The sequence below is a fragment of the Akebia trifoliata genome, chromosome 14 (assembly GCF_017979445.1).
Source record: "Akebia trifoliata isolate Shusen 1 chromosome 14, ASM1797944v1, whole genome shotgun sequence".
NCBI classification, from domain to species: domain Eukaryota; kingdom Viridiplantae; phylum Streptophyta; class Magnoliopsida; order Ranunculales; family Lardizabalaceae; genus Akebia; species Akebia trifoliata.
Window position 1 is genome coordinate 114,093 of NC_141388.1, and position 23,198 is coordinate 137,290.

Consider the following 23,198-nt stretch of genomic DNA (forward strand, 5'->3'; position numbering starts at 1 on the left):
CCTTAGTTCTCTTTTTGGTCTATTGCTTTTTTATTTGATTTTACGTCTGTAAATATGCCTTAGTTTGATGAGTGAGCAAGGATCTCAAGCTGTGGTGTTCAATCCCTTTCTATCAATCCTACTCCCTCTACCCTCTCCTCATAACCATCTGGCAATCGAATTTTCCCTAACTTGTGCTTCTCCCTCTCCCTTATAAATATACCTTGGTCAGCATCCCTCAAGACCCAAATGAACTTTTGCTTACTATGTTCTAATCCGATTGCAAGCTCGGTGATCTGTTCATCTGATACAGAAGTCATGGTTCCAAAAGAAACATAGATGACTGAACTGGGAGGTTACCTATCTAGCCATTCTAGGCACTTGTGTTGTGGTTTGGCTGCATCAAATAATACTACTGGGTTGAGTGGTCCAATAGCCCATTTTCTGGTTTTTCCAAGTATTGGATGTTGAGTCATTAGATCGATGAATCTCCCTTCTACTGCTTCACATGTGTTCAAGATATCTCCGACGTCGAGCTTCATCCATTCTATACTACGAGCAGTAAAGCGAGAAAAACTTTCAGCCATGCAGCCCTGGAATGAGATACGAGGCAGGTCAGGTGGAATTAAGTTTCCTCCATCAGCTGGTTTCCCAATGGCTTACCACACAAGATGAAGTACATTGAAGACAGAGCAGCTAATGAAGGAATAGGCTTCGGCGTTAGGCAGGAAAGAGGCTTCTTCAGCAGCAAATGACATGAGGGAATCGTGAAGAACAGCAATTTGTCGAATGGTGGGAGAGAAAGATTGGAGAAGGGCGGAAAGAGGTTCATGGAGGTTTATGACAGAAGCATCGAAGGTGGGGACTAGGTGGGAGGGGAACTTGTTGGAATCGTTAGGATCAGGGGGAGGGGTAAGGAATGGTGGAAGATGATAGTCATGGAAGTAGATGTTAGATATTGTGGAATGGTCCCAGCCGTGCACACGGTTCTTTGCTTGACGATTGTGGATGTCTGAGCTGATGTAATGGACAGGGATGCCACAGGAAGCTATTAAGCAGGATAAGTGTAGTAACTGGTTCAGGTGGGCTTGTGCTGGAAAAGGAACCATCACCGCCGCCACATCTTGATTCTGATCGTGATCCATTGTTCTTAGTTTACTTTTGGCTGGCTAGGCTTCCTCATCTGTGTGTGTGTTTGGCTTTTATAAGTTACATCTATCCCCTTTTTCGGTGTTTGGTTAATTGGTGTGTTCCGACACTTTGGGGGCAGGTTGTGGAGTTTTGAGTCCCATGGCTGGGTCCACCATACAACTAGTTAAAAAATAACACGGCCTACATTCAATTCAATGGAATTAGTAGAGGCACAAATTTTACTATTTTAATTAGTAAATCTTGATCTCACCATCTGTTGAATATCCTCTGGCATCACAAACCCTACCATACATGGATAACTTCTGGTGGATGGTCTGTGTTATATTTATAGAGATGATGGGATCAATTGACCTTTGTAGAAAGTAAAAGAGAAAAAGGGAGAGTCGTGTTGAATTTTGCTGGCTTGGTATGGTTGTTTTATCTTAGATGCTTCCATCAATCAAGCTTTTGTTGTTTCCCATATTGAGGCAGTAGGGTGATATAGAATAGATTTACTACATAACTAGTTACCTTGTCCACGTCAAGCTTATTCTTCCTTCCACTTCACTGTTTTTTTTTTGATAAGTGTAAAATTTTATAAATGGAGAAAAGAAGAGGGGGAGGCTGAGATAGCCCCCAAAACACACATCAAGAGTACCAACTAAAAGAAACAAAAGAATAAAATAAAATACACGGATGAGAACTAATCGCAAATGGATTCCCAATTAAACAAGAAGTCTTGGAAGTAAACTCCTTCAAAAGCTTTATTCATCTTTGACCAAAGGAACAGAAGGCCAAAAATCTCTAAAATCACTGTGTGGGATGAACTCTCCTTGTTATGAAATACCCTGTTGTTGCGTTCTTTCCAAAGACCCCAAGCAATAGCCGATGGCAGGATAGTCCAAAGATACCTCTTTCTAGAAGAGAATAAATTAAAACTCCACCCCTCTAAAAGATCAAAAAAAGATAAAGGAAGAACCCACGCCACCTGGAACCGGGATAAAAAGAACATCCAAATCTCACGGGAGAAAGAACAATGTATGAGATTATGATTAACAGACTCCCCATCCCTCAAACAAAGAAAACAAAATTTTGGAGTGACCCACCCCCGTCTAATCAAATTATCCAAAGTGAGGATTTTACCCAAAGAGGCAAGCCAAACAAAGAAAGACACCTTAGAGGGAATAAGATTCGACCAAATTACACATGGAGAGAGGGAATCCTCACATGCCGGGAGCAAACAGTTATAGAAAGACTTGACAGAAAACTTCTTATCCTTAGCCTTGAGCCATTCTCTCCTGTCCTGCTCATTCTCTCTGAATCGGATCGAATTAAGGAGACCTAGAAGAGATGTAACCTCCGACACTTCCCAATCATTGAAGTTTCTCCTAAAACCCAAGTCCCAGGAATCGGTGTTCCCGTCCCGAACAAGACACTGTCTAACAGAATTATTTTTTTTCAAAGAACAAGCGTACAAAGATGGAAATTGAGTAGATAGAGATGAAGTTCCACACCACCAGTCCTCCCAAAATCTCACCTTATCCCCCAACCCGACTTTGAATCTAATCTCCCTATCAAACTTATGCACACCTTTCATAATCCCTCTCCACACACTACACCCGTAAGTCGCTCTAGTCTCATCACTATACCAACCAAATTTCTTTTCTCCATATTTCGCCTGAACCACTCTCCTCCACAAGTTGTCTCTTTCTTCACCAAATCTCCAGAGCCACTTGCCCAGGAGGGCTTTATTTGTTACTCTTAGCCCTCTGATCCCCAAACCTCCATTTTTCTTTGGAGTGCAAACCACCTTCCATTTAACTAAATGATACTTTTTACCACCGTTATTATCATTCCACAGAAAGTTCTTCATGAGTCTCTCAATCTTCACTTCCACTGACTTGGGCAACGAGAACAGGGATAAGAAGTAAATCGGAATACTAGTTAAAGTACTTTTGATCAACGTAATCTTACCCCCTTTAGAAAGATATTTAGCCTTCCAAGTACTCAATTTTTTTCCCATTTTCTCGATCACTCCTTCCCAAATATTCTTACTCCGATACGGAGCTCCTAACGGTAAGCCTAAGTAGGATGAAGGAAACGAGTCACTACTACACCCCAGAGTAGCTGCTAAGACTTGAAGGTTCGTCACCTCACCAACCCCAAAAACCTTGCTTTTCTTAAGATTGACATGAAGACCTGAAATTGCTTCAAAGCAACATAATAACACCCTGAGAACTCTCACTTGTTCTCTAGAAGGATCTAGGAACACTAAGGTATCGTCCGCAAATTGCAAATGCGAAATTAGAGGACCCTCACTGGTAACTCTGAAACCAGATAACCTCCCAATTTCCACCCCCCTCCTGAAAAGTTTCCCAAAGGCCTCAGTCACTATAAGAAATAAAAAAGGTGATAACGGATCCCCCAATCTCCACTTCACTGTTTTAGTCTAGCAAAAGTAATATACCTTCCTTTTAGAGACCTCTTTTGGCCGGTTAGTTCAAACAGACGAACAAAAAAGAAAAAGAAAAAAAAGCTTTAGTGCAGTGAAGATGTTGGAATGTCCATCTAGAGAACTGGTCCCATCCCATGATGAATTGTTTGTAATGCATTTATTATTTCTCATATTGTCATTTTCCTTCTGGAGGACAAAATATTTTGACCACCACTACCACTAGCACCACCTCCAGGAAAAGTCCAAAACTAGTGGGGGCTGCATACTGATGCAATAATTAAAGAAAAACTTAGGGTTTATTCGTTTGGACTTATGGAGTTGGCATTTTATGATTTTTTTTTTTTTTTTTTTGCTTTTAAATCCAAAAAGGCAAAAGAATGATGTTTGTTTGGATTTTTTTTTTAGCTCTCGTGGATTTCAAATGAAGTCCAAAACAACTCTTTTAAGAGAAGTTGTCCAATAGGGGTTTCTTCAAATGGATTTTGCACGAAGCCAAAAATGTAAAATGGCTCAAGTGTAATTATTAAAATACCCTTTATCTTTAATTAAATTTTTAATAAAATTTAACCTTAAAAAAAAAATGAAAGGAGATTATCAAAATACTCTTCATCATAATTAAAGTACTTTTAATCTTTAATCAAATTTTCAATCAAACTTAATCTTAAAAAATAAAAGAGAATTACTAAAATACCTTTCATCTTTACTAAAATATCATTATCTTTAATTAAATTTTCAATCAAACTTAACCTTAAAAAATAAAAGGGAATTACCAAAATATCCTTCATCTTTAATCAAATTTTTATCCAAACTTAACTTTAAAAAACATAAGGGATTACCAAAATACCTTTTATCTTTACAACCAAGATAAAAAATAATTCATCATCACTATTTTATTATCAAAACACCCTTTATTTTTATGTAAATGTTGGATTGTGTGTTATGCATGTATTTTTTTATTAGAAAATTTTCATATGTTCATTTTTAAAAAGAGATGTCCAAAATTTTGATAAATTTATTTAAATTAAAATAATTATTTTTATAATTTTTTAATATATATATATAGGGTGGCGTTCTTTTGACAAAATCCTAGACAACATTCTAGACAAAGCATTTTGTCTTATATGAGCTAAAAATTTCATAAAGGTTTATTTTTTTTGTGAGGATGATTTCTATGGTGAAAATCATCCTCACAAAAAAATTAGTCAATCCTGAAATTTCTAACCTTAGTTTATAAGATGAAGAATCGTGAACCATCAATTTTTACCGTTATTTTGTAACCACTTTTCATGGGGTAAGAAATTTCAGAATTGGTTGATTTTTTGTGAGGATGATGTACTGACTATAGAGATCATCCTTAAAAAAAAATCAGTCTATTTTCTGAAAATTTTTAGTCATATAAGATAAAATTTTGTCTAGAATGTTGTTTAGTATTTTGTCAAAATAACGCTACCCATATATATATTTAATGTAATTATATATTTATTAAAGTATTCTGATCGTTTTACTAGAATCCAATAATAAAAATCTATCAAACGAACATAACTTTCTGACTTATGTGCTTCTGTAACCAACAAGCTTTTGCCGAATGTAACTTTTCAGGGTCTGGACTTCTACATCTTCCAGAAGACAATTTCTAGAGCTAAAGTTGGCTTCTATAAAGAACAGACCCTTGCCCAACCATGTGGTTGAGTTGAGTGATCAAGAATGGCCGAGGCTATGGCTGCGGCTATGATGAGAAGAGGAATCCAGATCATGGATTGGACACTCAGTGTGGAGGATTGAAACCCTCCTCCCACACCCTCAATAATACATTAACCACAATCTTTGAAATTAGAGACTAAAATATCTCCTTTTTCACAATTTCCTTGACTATTGGCTAAAGTGGCATGTATTGAGATGTGTGAGAACTGAGATTTGCTGTCTTGAAAGTTATGTGCTACTGCTAAGCTGATGAACCAATGGCACAATGCCATGTGTATTAAATGAACAAAAGTGATTGGTCACTGAGAGAAAATTAAGTGCTTTATTTTTAGTAACTTTTCAGTACACATGGTGTCATGCCATTGGTTCATCAGCATAACACATAACTTTCAAAACAACAAATCTCAGTTCAATGAGATGTGTGAGGAGAGTTTCAATCCTTCACCCTGGGTGTATGTATAGGATCTAGACTCATGGGAAGATATCCCTTCCTACTCCGAGGAAAACTAACTAATCCCTACTAAACCAGTATTGATCCCTAGAAAACCTGTGTTTTTCTTTTTATATCAGCTCTTAGTATGACTGAATTCACTTTGTTGGGGCAGGGGTGCAGTGAATTTCTTTTTATATCAGCTCTTAGTATGACTGAATTCACTTTGTTGGGGCAGGGGTGCAGTGAAGAAGGGTCACATGCCTAGTCACAAAAAGTTCTCTGAATTTTTTCATAAATTCAACGAATCCCATGTTGTATCCTAATTTGTGAAGTATAAATTTTCATTTTTATAATTTGAGAAAATGATGACACTGTAGTAGTTTCATTATGTTCTTGGTTCTCACTTCCTTCCCCCCATCCCCCCCTTTTGTTATCTCTTGTGCATGTTTCATTATTTATTTATTTATCATTTTTTACCAGAGTCGTAACATGTGATACCATTTCTAAACCTTGACACGCTTTTGAATAATCATCCCTCTATTTTTCATGAAAAACGATTGTAAATATATGAAGCAACTAATGATATTTTTTTACTAAGAGACACCATGAAAATCAATAAACTTTCTGACAACGAACTAATAAGTCTTTAGGTCTGCAATTCATCATCAAGAACCATCTTCATAGAGGAGTTGATTTACTATATTTTGCATTTTTACTCAATATTTTGAAATTGACCTATCCTCTTTGTATTTTAAATTCACTACCTTTCTTGTAAAGAAAATTTTGTTTTCTGGGGTCATATTATCTTATTTATTTTATAGATAATGTGCTGAGGATTCATTAAAGACATGATGACAAAACTCTCATTAATACAACAGTTTTTCTGTAAGTCTCCATCCATGCCTTTTTTTTATTTAATTCAACCACTTTTTAAAGTGCGTACAAGTCTTTACAATATAACAAGTCCTCTATTTTGGTTTTTCAAACTATCCTATTAAATTCATTTAAACTAATCATATAACTTGTGCTTACCTCTATGATTTGCACACAAAATAATCAAAGCCAATACTACTTGTTGGAAATTGAAACCAAAATAATGCAAACAAATCATGCTAAAGTAAAATTTAAAAAAAAAAAACATTTAAGGGTTGATGAGGAGGACATTCCAATTATTTTCAATTAGAATATTGAAAATATATTCATGAAAACATGGAGCGATAGTTTCTTATGAAACACGCAAACCTGACTTCGCATAATTGGTATTATGTGAAGCCTTCACATCACACTCACAATCATCGCATAACGAGGGAAATCTAACAATAGATTCATCCTCTTAAAGAGATTTATAATCAAAAGTTATTTTTGTACTTATTGTAAATTAAATTCAACGATGCATGATAAAAATATTTTTATCATTATTTTCATGAGATAGAAAGGGAGACACTCCCTAATGCTGTGTTTGGATTTAGAGAGAGAAGAGAAATTGAGTTTCTCTTATCTTCCCTTCTCTTAATGAGTTTCTCTTCCCTCCATTACCCTCAATCCAAACACAAAGAAAACAGCTAGTCACAAAGATGTACCATGACGACATTAGGCAACTACTATGATTGCCTGCCATCTATCTAAAATCCTAGACTCTAGAGATATGAGCGAGGAATGAATCCAACTGAGTTGTGGAGCTCCCAGTATCTGACACTGCTTGACGAACTGCTACACCCAATTCTTTGGCTCTCTTCTGTATCTCCTTCCCCTCCTCTAAGACCATCAATTTTGTAATTGCAGTTTCAATGGTGGCCGCCGAACACACAGCCTCCTCCTGCCCCTCCCGAGGGGGTGTCCACTCTCGAACAACAAGACCCACTCTCAGCACATCGGCCACCAAACTAGCATTATGAGGTTGATCAGAGTGCATGGGCCAGGCTGCAATCGCCACACCCATACTCATGCTTTCCATGCATGAGTTCCACCCACAGTGGCTCAGGAATCCTCCGGTTGAGGAGTGAGCCAGGATGTCAAGCTGTGGTGCCCAATCCCTTTCTATGAACCCCTGATCATGATCTACCACCACCCTCTCCTCATAACCATCAGGCAACTGAATTTTCCTCACTTGTCCCTCGCCCTCCTTATAAATGTCACCTTTGTCCGCGTCTCTCAACACCCAAATAAACTTTTGCTTACTACGTTCTAGTCCCATTGCAATCTGTGTGATCTGCTCATCTGATATAGAAGTCATGGTCCCAAAAGAAACGTAGATAACCGAACTGGGAGGTTGTCTGTCTAGCCATAGCAGGCACCTGTGTCGCGGTCCTCCTGCATCAGAAATTAATACAACTGGGTTGAGTGGTCCAATAGTCCAGATTCTATTTTTTCCAAGAAATGGGTGTTGAGCAATCAGTTCAATAAACCTCCCTTCTATTGGTTCACATGAGTTGTAGATATCACCCACGTCGAATTTCCTCAATTCCATATTATGAGCAAGAAAGCTTAAAAAACTTTCGGGGAGGGTGTCCACTGAGCTGCTACTGCTACTGCTATGATCATGGTCATTCGCAGCTGGAGATTTGGATTGTTCAGAAGTGAACTGGAGGATGGAGATGATAGAGATGCAATTCAAGCAATAGGCTTCGGCATTAGGAAGGGAAGAGGCTTCTTCAGCAGCGAATGACATGAGAGAATCGTGGACAACAGCAACACGTCTAAAGTTGGGAGAGAGAGATTGGAGAAGAAGGGAAAGAGGTTGGCGTAGGTTGGTGGCAGCCTCCAATAACGTGGGGAATATGTGGAAGGGGAGCTTGTTGGAGGCATTGGGATCAGGTGGAGGGGTGAGGAATGGTGGAAGTTGGTAACCGTGGAAATAGATGTTAGATGTGGTGGATATGTTATTCCATCCATGCACTCGGTTCTTTGCTTGACGATTGTGTGTAGCGGAGCCGATGAAGTGTACTGGGATGCCATGGGAACATAAGAGGCGAGAAAAGTGTAGTAACTGGTTGAGATGCCCTTGTGCTGGTAGAGGAACTATCACCACCACCACCCCATCATCATCATAATGATCACCATCCATCTCCATATCTCCCTGCCAGATGCCACCACCAACACCAATTAATTACTACTTAATAATTATATATATACCATACAGAAATAAGTAGAAGAGGAGGAAGATGATCTACTCTTTTATATACTTAATTTCTCATTCTCTTCTTTGTGTTCTGGTTTCAAATTCTATATTTCCTTTGGTACACGTCAGTGGTTCATTAGACCCTAGAATAGAAATCTCCTTTTAACAAATAACATAATAAGGATTAAGGGAAATGCTAAAGTGACTGAACAGGACACTGCATTCGGCACTGAGTTGACAACCATATACACTTTTCCTCACGAAGAACATCAATGGTTCTGTGCACACCTACACATCAGCCTACTGTTGAACGCAGTATCCTGCGCAGTCACTCTAGGATGACTATAAGGGTTAATTTTTGTTTTGCTAAAAAATGGAGGGCCGTCTATGTGTCTTTGTCTAATGGTCCCACGACATCACCGTCCTCATACTATCCAACAAATAGCAGGTATGGATTCAGACGGAGAAAAACAACAACTAGATAGCAACAGAAAGTGAAGTCAGAGGATTAGTACTTTGTGAATTTGTTCATACATATGGTACTGTTTGGTTCCATTTTTAATTGTAATTTTGAATACAGGCATTTTGTTTGGGGTTGATAGATCATCATATTTTAAGAATAAGATTATTAGTTAAGAAATGTCAAATACATTCGGACTCATCCATTAGATCTTGAAAGCTGAAAGAACATCACAAGTTATGTTTTTAATTAGATCTAATCCTCAGGAAGCATTAGAGAAGTAAATGTTTGTAATTGTACAATAATTGATATTCTACCCCACTTGTCTGGTGGGTTGTTAAATATTTTAGTGATGCCAAAAGACAACTTGTATGAAAATAAATACATAACTAAGGCAGTAGTCATGATAAAGGAGAAGAAGTATAATCTTAGGCAACCATGATCAGTTTTGATGTATGAGTGTATGCTTTTTTTTTTTTAAATATAGCGACACCATGACACCAATAATGAAGAGTATAATAATAATTATTCTGAAAAATATGATGGGAGAGGATCCTCTGTGGTACTTGTTTCATGTACTTCCATGTCATGAATTTTCCACTAGTACCTTAAAAAATTATTAACACCTCAAACCTCTAAATCTTATTGCATATATTGGATTTGAGAAAAAAAAAACCCCTTTCTTAAGTCAACTTCAAAGGTTTCAACACAATGGTCATTGAAACCCCAAATAATAATGGTGTGTATTTGTTATTTGGATGATGTGAAAACATCTTAACTACTTAAATTAATTATAGATAACTACAGAGATAAAGTACAATAGAGGACCCGTTCTTCTATATAATAAAACACACGATAGATCTCACTTGTGGAGGATAAACATTTCATTCAATTATAGTGATCCCACTTTATTGCTTTTCTCCTCCCCCTCAATTTTATTGTCTTTACTATCATGCTCACATACTCTCTTTCCTTTTTCAACAATACCCTTGACCTCTACCATCTGTCTGGATGTAGCTGATTCTTAAGCCCCAAGGAGAAAGTGAAGAAAAGTCGTGAGAGATTCAAGAACACTGAACAGACTTCTTTTAAAATGATAAAATTGTTTAACTCATGAAAGATGTTAAACTGATCTAAAGCGACTTCCTTGGACACTGTGTTTACCACTGTGACGGTGCAAAGAGAACCATAAATTTCTTTCCTCGAATTAGGTTGTCTTCACACTGTAGCATCAGCGCATTTAAGGTCCAACGAAGTCAGTTCAGCATTTTCCTAAACTGATTTACTCCGCTCAAGTGGTGGTGCGCAAACGACCATATAATATATGCCTTGTTATCTCGATTCTCAACATACAAGTGTCCGATAAAACAGTGTCCTAAGAAGTCACTGTAGCACGGCTCTTTAAAGATTAGTGACTTTGTAGGACACTAAACTGAGGTAGACTTGTGCACAGAATGATAAATGTTTTTCCTCAAAATAACGAATGGTAGACTGCACAAATCCACCGCAGTTCAAAATGTTCAATGCAGTGTCGCATTAAGTCATTCCAGCATTACTCTTATGTAAGTAAAGCATGTGGAATTTTCACCCCCGTGTTTTGAGGTTTCATTATGTTCTTGGTTCTCTCTCTTTTTTTTCCCCTTTTGTTATCTCTTATGCATCTCTCATTCTTTATTTATTTACAATTTTTTTACAAGAGTTGTAACATGTGATGCAATTTCTAAACCTTGACTTGCTTTTGAATTTGGAATGGTTGCCTTTATCTTTGTCTCACATACCCCTCTATTTTTTTCATGACAAATGCTTCTAAATTATTATTATTTTACTTGGCTTGTTATAATAACCCCCCCATCTAACAGAGTTACTAAGAGACACCATGAAAATCTCTAAACTTTCTGACAACGAACTAATAAGTAATTAGGTTTGCAACTCATCATCAAGAACCATCTTCATATAGGAGTTGATTTACTATATTTTGCAATTGAGCTATCGTCTTTGTATTTTAAATTCATTACCTTTGTTGTAAAGAAAATTTTGTTTCCTGAAGTCATCTTTATCTTATTTATTTTATAGATAATGTGCTGTGGATTCATTAAAGATATGATGACAAAACTCTCATTAATCCATTGTCAAAAAAATCCAACAGTTTTTCTATAAGTCTCATCCATTCATAACCATCCATGCCTTTTTTTATTTAATTCAATCACTTTTTATAGTGCATACAAGTCTTACAATATAACAAGTCCTCTATTTTGGTTTTTCAAACTATCCTATTAAATTCATTTAAGCTAATCATACAACTTGTGCTTACCTCTATGATTTGCACTCAAAATAATCAAAAGCCTATACTACTTGTTGGAAATCGAAACCAAAATAATGCAAACAAATCACGCATAAGTTAAAAAAATAAAAAATAAAAATTTAAGGGTTGACGAGGAGAACATTCCAATTATTTTCAATTAGAATATCAAAAATATATTCATGAGAACATGGAGTGATAGTTTCTTATCAAACAAGCAAACCTGACTTCGCATAATTGGTATTATGTGAAGCCTTCACATCACACTAGCAATCATCGCATTACAAGGGAAACCTAACAATAGATTCATCCTCCTAAAGAAATATATAATCAAAAGTTATTTTTGACATTATTGTAAATTAAATTCCATGATGCATGATAAAAATATTTTTATCATTATTTTCATGAAATAGAAAGGGAGTCACCCCCTAACGCTGTGTTGGGATTGAGAGAAATGGAGAGAAGAGAAGAGAAAATAAATGAGTTTCTCTCCATTTCTCTTATTTGAATTGTTAAGTAGGGAGAGAAGAGAAGAATTAGAGAGAAGAGGAAAGAAAACAAAGATGGATTTTCTTTCTCACCAAAAGTGGAAAGATGAGGATGGAAAGCATTTTAAAATATTTTATAATTCCAACTCAGCCCCTAGATCTCTTTTAAGATATTTTAAATTTTCAAAGTTGTCCCGAGTTCTCTCTTGTCAATCCAAACATGGTAGAGCAAAATTGAATTTCTCTTCTCTTCTCTTAATGATCTTCTCGTCTCTCCATTACTCTCAATCCAAACATAAAGAAAACAGCTACAGTCACAAAGATGTTCCGTGACGACATTAGCCAACTACTATGATTGCCTGCCCATCTATCTAAAATCCTAGATTCTAGAGATGTGGGCGAGGAATGAATCCAAGTGAGTTGTTGAGCTCCCAGTATCCGACACTGCTTGACGAACTGCTACACCCAATTCTTTGGCTCTCTTCTGTATCTCCTTCCCCTCCTCTAAGACCATCAATTTTGTAATTGCAGTTTCAATGGTGGCCGCCGAACACACTACCTCCTCCTGCCCCACCCGAGGAGGTGTCCACTCTCGAACAACAAGACCCACTCTCAGCACATTAGTCACCAAACTAGTATTATGAGGTTGGTCAGAGTGCATGGGCCAGGCTGCAATCGCCACACCCATGCTTAGGCTTTCCATGCATGAGTTCCACCCACAGTGGCTCAGGAATCCTCCGGTGGAGGAGTGAGCCAGGATATCAAGCTGTGGTGCCCAATCCCTTTCTATGAACCCCTGATCGTGATCTACCACCACCCTCTCCTCATAACCATCAGGCAACTGAATTTTCCTCACTTGTCCCTCGCCCTCCTTATAAATGTCACCTTTGTCCGCATCTCTCAACACCCAAATAAACTTTTGTTTACTACGTTCTAGTGCCATTGCAATCTGTGTGATCTGCTCATCTGATATAGAAGTCATGGTCCCAAAAGAAACATAGATAACCGAACTGGGAGGTTGTCTGTCTAGCCATTGCAGGCACTTGTGCCGCGGTCCTCCTGCATCAGAAATTAATACAACTGGGTTGAGTGGTCCAATAGTCCAGATTCTATCTTTTCCAAGAAATGGGTGTTGAGCCATCAGTTCGATAAACCTCCCTTCCATTGGTTCACATGAGTTGTAGATATCACCCACGTCGAATTTCCTCAATTCCACATTACAAGCAACAAAGCTTAAAAAACTTTCGGAGAGGGTGTCCTTCACTGAGCTGTGACTGATATGATCATAGACATTCGTAGTTGGAGATGGAGACGGGGATTGTTCATAAGTGAACTGGAGTATGGAGAAGATAGAGATGCAATTCAAGCAATAGGCTTCGGCATTAGGAAGGGAAGAGGCTTCTTCAGCAGCAATGACATGAGAGAGTCGTGGACAACAGCAACACGTCTAAAGTAGGGAGAGAGAGATTGGAGAAGAAGGGAAAGAGGTTGGCGTAGGTTGGTGGCAGCCTCCAACGTGGGGAATATGTGGAAGGGGATCTTGTTGGAGGCATTGGGATCAGGTGGAGGGGTGAGGAATGGTGGAAGTTGGTAATCATGGAAATAGATGTTAGATGTGGTGGATATGTTATTCCATCCATGCACTCGGTTCTTTGCTTGACGATTGTGTGTAATGGAGCCGATGTAGTGTACCGGGACGCCACGGGAACATAAGAGGCGAGACAAGTGTAGCAACTGGTTGAGATGCCCTTGTGCTGGTAGAGGAACTATCACCACCACCACCCCCACCCCATCATCATCATAATGATCACCATCCATCTCCATATCTCCCTGCCAGATGCTACCACCAACACCAATTAATTACTACTTAATAATTATATATATATATACCATACAGAAATAAGTAGAAGAGGAGGAAGAAGATCTACTCTTTTATATACTTCATTTCTCATTCTCTTCTTTGTGTTTTGGTTTCAAATTCTATATTTCCTTTGGTACACGTCAGTGGTTCGTGGGACCCTAGAATAGAAAGCTCCTTTTAACAAATAACATAATAAGGATTAAGGGAAATGCTAAAGTGACCGAGTAGGACACTGCATTCAGCACTGAACTGACGCACAAAACCGTATATACTTTCCTCAAGATATGAGTGAAGAACATCAACGGTTCTGTGCGCACCTCCACATCAACGCGGTATCTTGTGCAGTCACTCTAGGACGACTATAAGGGTCAATTTTTGTTCTGCTAAAAAACAGAGGGCTATCTATCTGTCTTTGTCTAATGGTCCCACGGCATCACCGACTTTCATACTATCAAAAAAATAGCAGATATGGATTCAGACAGAGAAAACAACAAATAAATAGCAACGAAAGTGAGGTCAGAGTATTAGTACTCTGCGAATTTGTTCATACATATGGTACTGTTTGGATCCATTTTTAATTGAATTGTGTGGGCAGCATTTTGAATACAGGCATTTTGATAGAGGATCACCTTATTTTGAGTATAAGATTATTAATTAAGAAATGTCAGATAGATTTGGACTCCTCTTTTAGATCTTGAAAGCCGAAAGAACATCACAAGTTAAACCTCCTAAACAATGTTTTTAATTAGATCTAATCCTCAGGAAGCATTAGAGAAGTAAATGATTGTAATTGTACAATAATTGATATTCTACCCCACTTGTCCAGTGGTTAGTTAAATAACTTAGTGATGCCAAAAGACATAACTTGTATGGAAATAAATATGTAACTAAGGCAGTAGTCATGATAAAGAAGAAGAAGTATAATCTTATGCAACCATGGTCAAATATGAGGCCAATAATTTGAATCAGTTTTAATGTATGAGTGTGTATGTTTTTTTTAAATATAGCGAATCCATGATATCAATAATCAAGAGTATAGTAATAATTATTCTGAACATCTATATAATGGGAGAGGATCCTCTATGGTACTTGTTTCTTGTAGTTCCCTGTCTTGAATTTTCCACAGTCAATATAGATTGGATTTAAGGAAAAAAAAAAAACACAGACGGTCATTGAAACCCCAAATAATATCGGTCTGTATTTGTTATTTTGATGACGTGGAAATATCTTAACCATTTCAATTCAATACAGATAACTGCGGATATAAAGTACAACAGAGGATCCGCTCCCCTAAATAATAATAAAAAACATGGTGGGATCCACTTGTGGGGGATAAACATCCCATCCAACTATAGTGACCCCATTTTATTGCTTTCTTCCTCCCCATCAACTTTATTGGCTTTACTCTCATTCTCCCCTACTCTCTTCCCTTTTTCAATAATACCCCTTTCTAACTTTACTATCTTTCCTCTTTTCCCTTCGACCTTGAAGTTTTTTTTAAAATGCCCTTTCATTTTATTATTTTTTTAATAATACCCAAATAACTTGTTATTATTTTCTAGGGATATTGAAATTTGGTGTTCAATGATAATAAGAATTAGGCCTATCAACGAATTGGACATCAGTGTTCCAGAATTTGCATTCGAAAAGAATTTTCAGTATCCAAATTTGAAATTGAAATCCCCCGGATATTCAAAATCAATATCAGAATTTATATACCAAAACTTTTTGGATATTGAATTGGGATTCAAATACATAAACCTTCAAAAAAAAATTTCAAACATAAGCAATCATGAAAACTCATAAACTAAATTATTGAATAAACAAAAATAAAAATAAAAAGGTATGGAATCTGAACTTACAGTAGAGAATAGGGTGGAAGCTACTTTTTCAATTGGATTGTGGTCAAAAGTTCAGTCCAATCTCAATGTCACTTACATTTCCCAAACAAAATCTTGATTTGTTTTTAATCAAACCCAAACATCTTCAACACTTGATTTTCATCTTGAAACCAATATATTCAGCCTGTATCAAAATCCCACATTTTCAACACTTGATTTTTTGTTTCCCTCAAACTCATTCAGTTTCAACCCTCATTTTCAACAACAACAAAACTCATCTTCAACCTGAGTCAAAAAAATCCATAGTTTTTTCTCAAAGCATTCATCTTCAACTTTCAAACCTCAAGGCATGCAATCCAAGATAGTATTTTTTTGGAAAGTACAGAAAGATGAAGGTTTGAGTAGAAAAATCAAGGGCTTTTTGCATTGAGGTCGAAAATGAGTGTGTGTGTGTGTGTGTGTGTGTGTGAGAGAGAGAGAGAGAGAGAGAGAGAGAGATTACCTGACTAGTTCATAGGAAAAGATCGCTGTTGTCGGGATGTAGCTGATTCTTACGCCCCAAGGAGACGAGGCTTGAGAGTGAAGACAGGTCATGAGAGATTCAAGAGCACTGAACAGATTTCTTTATAAATGACTATAAAATTGTTTGTTTTAGCTCGAGAAAGATGTTAAACTAATGAGTCGTTCTAATCTAAACTGACTTCCTTCGATACTGTGTTCAACATTGTGATGACCTGACACAAAGAGAACCATCAATTTCTTTACAAATGTCCTGTTAACAGTGTCCTAGCAAGTCACTGTAGCACGGCTCTTAGAAGATAAGGAAAACAGAATCATAAATTTTTTTTCCTCGAGATACTAATGGTGAACAGAATCAGTGTTGCATGAAGTCATTCCAGCATTACTCTTATGTAAGTAAGAGCCTGTGGAATTAGAGTCGTGCTGGGTGACACAAAGGTGACAAAATAATGCGGCTGCACACATTACCGTAGATGCTTTTTGTTGAGATACAAGTAAAATGCATTTATGATTATGCGCACGCCACCACATCATTTTTGTGTATCCATTAGTGTCATTCCAGCATTTTCCATGATATTATCACCCGTGTTTTGAGGAATAGTAGTACTGGAGTGACCTCTAGTTGAAAGCACTTCTGGACATGAAAGTGGATAAAAACCATAGATGTTTTTTCACTTATATCTTGATGAAAAACATCATCTATGATTCTTATCTACTTTCACATCATGAAGTGCATATGAGGTTCGAGTCTGAGGTCACTTCTGCATTATTGTTTAAGGAATATGTACAATAGTTGGGACTTCGAGACGGGAACACGAATTCTTGGGATCTGGGATTTAGGAGGAATTTCAATGATTGGGAATTGACGGAGGTCACATCTCTTCTAGATCTCCTTAATTCGATTCAATTCAGAGAGAACGAGCAGGACAGAAGAGAATGGTTCAAGGCTAAGGATAAGAAATTTTCTGTTAAGTCTTTCTATGATTGTTTGCTTCGTTGCATGGGGTATCTTTTTCTCCATCTATCATTTGGTCAACTCTTGTTCCTTCTAAGGTGTCTTTCTTTTTATGGCTTGCTTCTTTGGGTAGAATCTTAACTTTGGATAATTTGATCTATCGGGGGTGGATTACCCCAAACTTCTGTCATCTTTGTTTGAGGGATGGGTAGTCAACCAACCACATTCTTATTCATTGTTCTTTCGCCCGTATTATTTGGATGTTCTTCTTATCTCGTTTCCAGGTGGATTGGGTTCTTCCATTTTCTATCTTTGGGCTTTTAGAGGGTTGGAGTTTCAATATCTTCTCTGCTAGAAAGAGGCATCTTTGGACTATCCTTCCATTCGCCATTGTTTGGGGTCTTTGGAAAGAGCGTAACAACAGGGTGTTCCATAGCAAGGAAAGCTTGCCTCATACGGTGATTTTAGAGACTCTGGGATTTCTTTTCTTCTGGTCAAAGATGAGTAAAGATTTTGAGGGATTGAGCTTCCAAGATTTTATTTTTAATTGGGATATGGTTTGTGAACCATAGCCTCCCGTTGGGCGTGTTTTTATTTTTTTTTTGTTTTTTCTTTTTCTTGTTTTTATGGTTTTGTTGTTTGGGGGCTATCTCAACCTCCTCTTATCCTTTTTCTTTCATTAATAAAATTTATATTTATCAAAAAAAAATATGTACAATAGTTGGGACTTAGTCTCGTTACCTTACTAAGACTTCAAATCTTATGCCACATTGGCAATCCAACACCGAAACTTTTTAGATTTTATCGAAAAACTCAAATTCAAAGGACATTAACTTTAATAAGTTTAGATTCAAGCCATGGATTTAGATTCAAACCTAATCCTAATCCTGAACTCCAAAGCCCGAATAAGATGGTAATAGATTTAGATGGCTTTGTGCTGACAGACCAATTAATAATCACCACCGCTACCTTCATCATCATCACCATCCCACCACCAATTACTTACTTATACATAGTTAACAGACCATACCACCACCAATTACTTACTTATACATAGTTAACACACAAAATGAAGGAGACCACCAATTTCTCACTCTCTTCTTTGTGTCTTGGTTTTGGTTTGATTTTATTTATAAGCTTTTTCTCGTGTCCACATTTTTTGTTTTTCACAAGTAATGTAATAGGGCCATTATTTGTCTCCATATACTCATATTATTATTATTATTTGTCTCCATATACTTAGTAATGGTAATTGTTATATTTTATATTACTGAATATTCATAAGTATATAAATTGAAAACCCAATTTAGATTTATCCTCACAACTGTTAGGTTGTAATGCAGAGAGTAGTCAGAATTGTCTTCTGTGTATGATTCCATCTGTGTGTGTGTGTGTGTGTGTGTGTGTGAGAGAGAGAGAGAGAGAGAGCTCTAGCCTTCATTAACACAGCATCAGCACTAGGAACAAAGGCAAACATGCAGGGGCGGAGCCAGGATTTTCTTGTAGTGGGGCAAACTATGATTAGTTGTATAGTTGAAGAACTTGAATGGAGGAAGGTGAGGGTGTGGGGGCAAATGGGGAGAGAGGTGAGGGAGTGGGGACAAATGGGGAATGTACTTAGTTGAAAATATAAGGGTGTCTCAAAGTTCTATGGGGGCAATTTCCCCACCAGCTCCTTACTAGCTCCGCCCCTGCAAACATGTCTCCTGCAACGAAATATATCTTAAACTGATCCTGTGGGGCACTCTCTTTGATATGAGGTAAATCCATAACAGTGCAAGTCACATGTGGAAAGGCCTTAACTATCTTCTTTTCAACGACTCCAGTGTTACCTCTAACATCAACTAGTGTCTTCACTCCTTCAAACAGCCCCTCATCCAAGTACCCTTGCAAGAACATCGGTATCACACAGCTCGAATAGTCTGCCATTGCATCATGGAATAGCTCCCTGTTCTCCTTGTCCTCAGCTTGTTTCTCCAAGAAAGATTCCCCAAAACAAGCCACCCAAGTCGTCATTGTTCCCTCTAACCCATTGACCAAGTGATCCCACATTGAAAATACTTCAGGCAGCAACTGTAACCATGCGTAAGAGGCCAAGCATAGCTTTTCCTCTCTCACTAGGAGTTTAGACGTAGGAGTTAGTCCATATTTCTTCTTCCCAATTTCATCTCTAGCGAGCATAAATAGCTTCATGTGCACCAAGTAATACATCACTCGGTATAGCCAATCCATGTCTGGTGACTTTAACCGAAGGTTACTGGCTAGCTCAGCTAAGGTCATGGGTCCATTGTTCTTGTGGATTGTATCGGGGATTCCAAGCTGAAGGCCCATTTAAGTGTCAAGGACTCCGCAAATCCATAAATGTGTTTCCACAGTACAGCTTGAGCTCTCATCTCTTTCTTCCTCAACCTGTTTCTGATCTCTCCCTAGGGTTTCCATTTCATTATCATACAATCACTCTCATACAGACATTAGGTTAAGGCCTAAAATTAAAGAAATCCGTAATTTTGTTTGAAATGTTGCACATAATGTTTGTTCCCTTACCTTCCTAGATGTTTACATCGATTAGTTTAACAAGAGGTTTCTTTAAAACATTTTGTGTCCATCTCAATAAATATGATTTTATGTTCTTTTCAGTATCTGATGCTCCCAATGGCTAATAAACAAAATTGCTTACATGATAAAGCTAAAACAGAAACAAGATGACAATGACCTACATATTATTCGCTTTGTGCAAAATAGAGTGGATTAAAAAAAAAAGTATAGCTCATCGAATATCCCAATGTTTCCATTCCAAGTTAATATAATGGTATTGGAATCATCGCATCATTTTTGACACACCACTCACATCACCTTCATCAAAACTGCATTGGCATTGGGTACAGTAGCGAACATGTCACCTGCTACGAATTCAATCTTGGGGTCCTTGGGTACAGTCTCTATGATTTGAGGTAAGTCAAAAACAACACACTTAACATGTGGAAAGGTATCGACTATTTCCTTTGCGACCACACCTGAGTTTCCCCCAACATCCACAAGTGATCTCACTCCTTTGAGCACCCCCTCGATTGCAACTCCCTGCACAAGGGCTGAGACCATGCAGCTTGTGTAGTCCGTCATTTCATCATTGAAAAGCCTATTGAGCTTGACGTCTTCAGCTGCTTTATCAAAATATGACCCTCCATGACATGCAACCCACGGCGTCTTTATACCTTCTATGCCATCGATTAAATGATAACAAATGGGAATTTCTTCAAGATGCAACTGCTACAAAGCATAGGATGCTAAGCTCTCCTCTTCCCCTTTAACTAAGCATTCCGATGCAGCGGTTAGACCATATATCTTCTCCCCAGCATCATTTGTGGATGTACATTTGAGACTAAATGACTCTGTGAATCGGTACATGTGTTTCCACACCTGAGTTTCATCTTCCTCCCTACTTGTTCCTGTTTTTTTCCTGTGCTTGTCATCTCCTGAAATTCTTAACAGCCTTTGATTGAGAGAGAGGAAGATTTGGTTACATAATATGTGAATATATTATAAGATTATATCCATCTTTAAAGGAAAATTACTAGAAGTTGAAGAAGTGGATATTTTCAATCATTTTTTCTTAGTCTAATCATAGGATATCATGGTCAAGGGGGTAGTCATCAGTTTGAAAATATGGGTATTCTGAATATTCACCAAGACGTGGAGGTGGAGGAGTACGTCTATATAACTCTTATGTTTTATCTTGAAACAGTCTAAAATTAAGGTAAGTACATCCAACATTGCTCTTATACACTAAATATCTATTTTTATTATACCGGTTCATCTAAAGAGTCATATGGGATTCCCAGTATGCAATTCCCTAAGCTAATCAAACTTGTTATTAATCATCTTCTTTTCATCAGTTGAAGGAAGGAATATGTATATATTCAAATAGAATTTGTAATTCTTAATCATCTTGACCCTTGTAAAACATTTGAATTGAGAAATTAATGCGGATTAGACTGATAAGGGTAAACAAATAACAAAGGAAAGATATATTTAACAAAGTAAATTTCAATTGTCCAACGAATGTCTGAGATGGTGTGGGAAGATATTTCCTTTACCATATCAGCAGTTCGTTGGAACCTAGAAAGCTCCTTTAAAAATATCAAAAAAAGGCTGTTTTGGCAAAAAAAATGGAGTGTCGTCTATTTGCCTTTGTCTAATGGTCCCTTGGGGATCACCATCCAAACTATCCAACAAAAAGCAGCTATGGGTTTGGGTTCTGACGGAGGAAACAACCACAAAAGGGCAACAAGAAGTGAAGTCAGAGGATAGGTTCTTTTCGAATTTGTCCATATGGTACTATTTGGATCCATTTTTAATGGAGTGTGTAGAGAACCCTTTCAAAAAAGCCTATTGGACCTGCTTTGTGGTTCCTATTGTGATCTTGAAAAATGCCATTTTTGTCACTATATATTTTGGAGCAAATCCTATGCTTGATTAGGAGGAGAATTGTGTGATTTAATGAAAAATAAATAAAAAATTTACTTACCGTACAACTGACCAAATTCTCTAGTGAACAGCGACATTCTGTTGTGGGGGCTGAGCATCATCTTATTTCGACTACAAGAATACTTAAATCTTAATTTTGAAGAATTAAAAAAAATTCTTTAATAGAAAAATATGTGATTCACAAATTTAATGTTTCCAAACCAAGAATATATATATATATAGAACAGATCAAAGGACGTATGAAAAAACATGTGTAAAAACAATGTAACATTAATAAATTTTCAAAATATGGGTTAAAAGTTTTGGATTGAACTGATTTTTTGTGAGGATGATCTCTATGATGGGAAGATGATCCGCAACAAAAAAAAAATCAGTCCAATCTGAAACTTTTAACCCCATTAAAAGTGATTTAAAATGTGTGATTTTTTGCCAATAATTTGTAAATCACTTTTGATGGATTTAAAAGTTTCAGATTGAGCTGATTTTTTGTGAGGATGATCTTCTCATCATAGTGACCATCCTCACAAAAAATCAGCTCAATCCAAAACCTCTAACCCATATTTTGAAAAACCATTGTTTTTACATATGTCCCATGAACCGCCCCCATATATATATATATATATATATATATATATATATATTGATAGGTATAGGGTTATTGGTACTATTCTCTTAGATATATGATCTCAGAAATCAGAAGTACTTGAAGTATATGAGATCTATAAGATAAATCCAAGAGCAAAGTCATGAGCAAGTGACAACAATTGTAAAATAGTCAATTAATCAAATCAGATGTTGAAATTTTAAAAATTTGCAATGCAACCTCATGTACCCTTAATTTCAAAATGAAAATCTGAAAAATTATAACTGTTAATTTGATAAAGAATAATTCATGAGTCCTGAAGTAACATTAAAATATGGGTCCCGTTCAGCAACAAACATTTTGGCAAAACATTTTTCAAAACATGGGTTAGAGGTTTTGGAATGGGCTAATTTTTGGTGAGGATGATCTCTACGTTGGTGATTTCACTTACCTAATTGGACACAGGGAACAGGGGAAATACATAGGGCTTATTCAGATAGACTGTAAAACCAGTTCTCATTAAAAACCATTTTTTCCTAAGATAAATATCATATTTCTTGTTCTGGTTTATTTCAAGTACTTCTAGATAGAGAAAAGTTTGCTTTCATTCATTTAAACAACTAAACAAGAACACCCCACCCTACAAAAAGGGCCACCAAAAACAAAAATTGTTCATAGAAAAAACTTATTTCTGAAGTGCACCAAATCTAGTCTAGAAGTTGTTTAAAATGTTCTTTGTATTGTTCCCCATTCTATCGGATGTCTCCTAAGAAACCAAGTTACTCTGACAACGTATAATGTATATATCTGGCAGAGAAACAAAAAATGTTGTAAGCTTGACAAATAGCGAAATGCTGTGATATTATAACAAGTGTGAGACCAAGAAAAAA

At 37.0% G+C, this 23,198-nt stretch overlaps 1 protein-coding gene and 2 pseudogenes across 2 annotated transcripts; all 3 read right to left on the minus strand.

The window, feature by feature from the left end:
* Positions 1 to 29: 29 nt before the first annotated feature.
* LOC147385206 (zeatin O-glucosyltransferase-like) lies at positions 30 to 1,127 on the minus strand (annotated as a pseudogene).
* Positions 1,128 to 7,055: 5,928 nt separating this feature from the next.
* On the minus strand, positions 7,056 to 16,427 carry LOC147385207 (zeatin O-glucosyltransferase-like). 2 transcript variants are annotated; one of them, XM_086422481.1, is made up of 3 exons: positions 16,269 to 16,427; positions 15,788 to 15,950; positions 7,056 to 8,775 (listed from the first exon to the last, which is right to left on the minus strand). In XM_086422481.1, exon 3 carries the CDS (start codon positions 8,767 to 8,769, stop codon positions 7,330 to 7,332), a length of 1,440 nt encoding a protein of 479 aa, XP_086278607.1. In that variant the 5' UTR covers positions 8,770 to 8,775; positions 15,788 to 15,950; positions 16,269 to 16,427; the 3' UTR covers positions 7,056 to 7,329. The 2 variants fall into 2 exon arrangements, with proteins under 2 accessions (XP_086278607.1, XP_086278608.1); XM_086422482.1 differs by lacking the exons at positions 15,788 to 15,950; positions 16,269 to 16,427 and adding an exon at positions 8,870 to 8,888.
* LOC147385208 (zeatin O-glucosyltransferase-like) lies at positions 11,706 to 15,724 on the minus strand (annotated as a pseudogene).
* Positions 16,428 to 23,198: the final 6,771 nt, after the last annotated feature.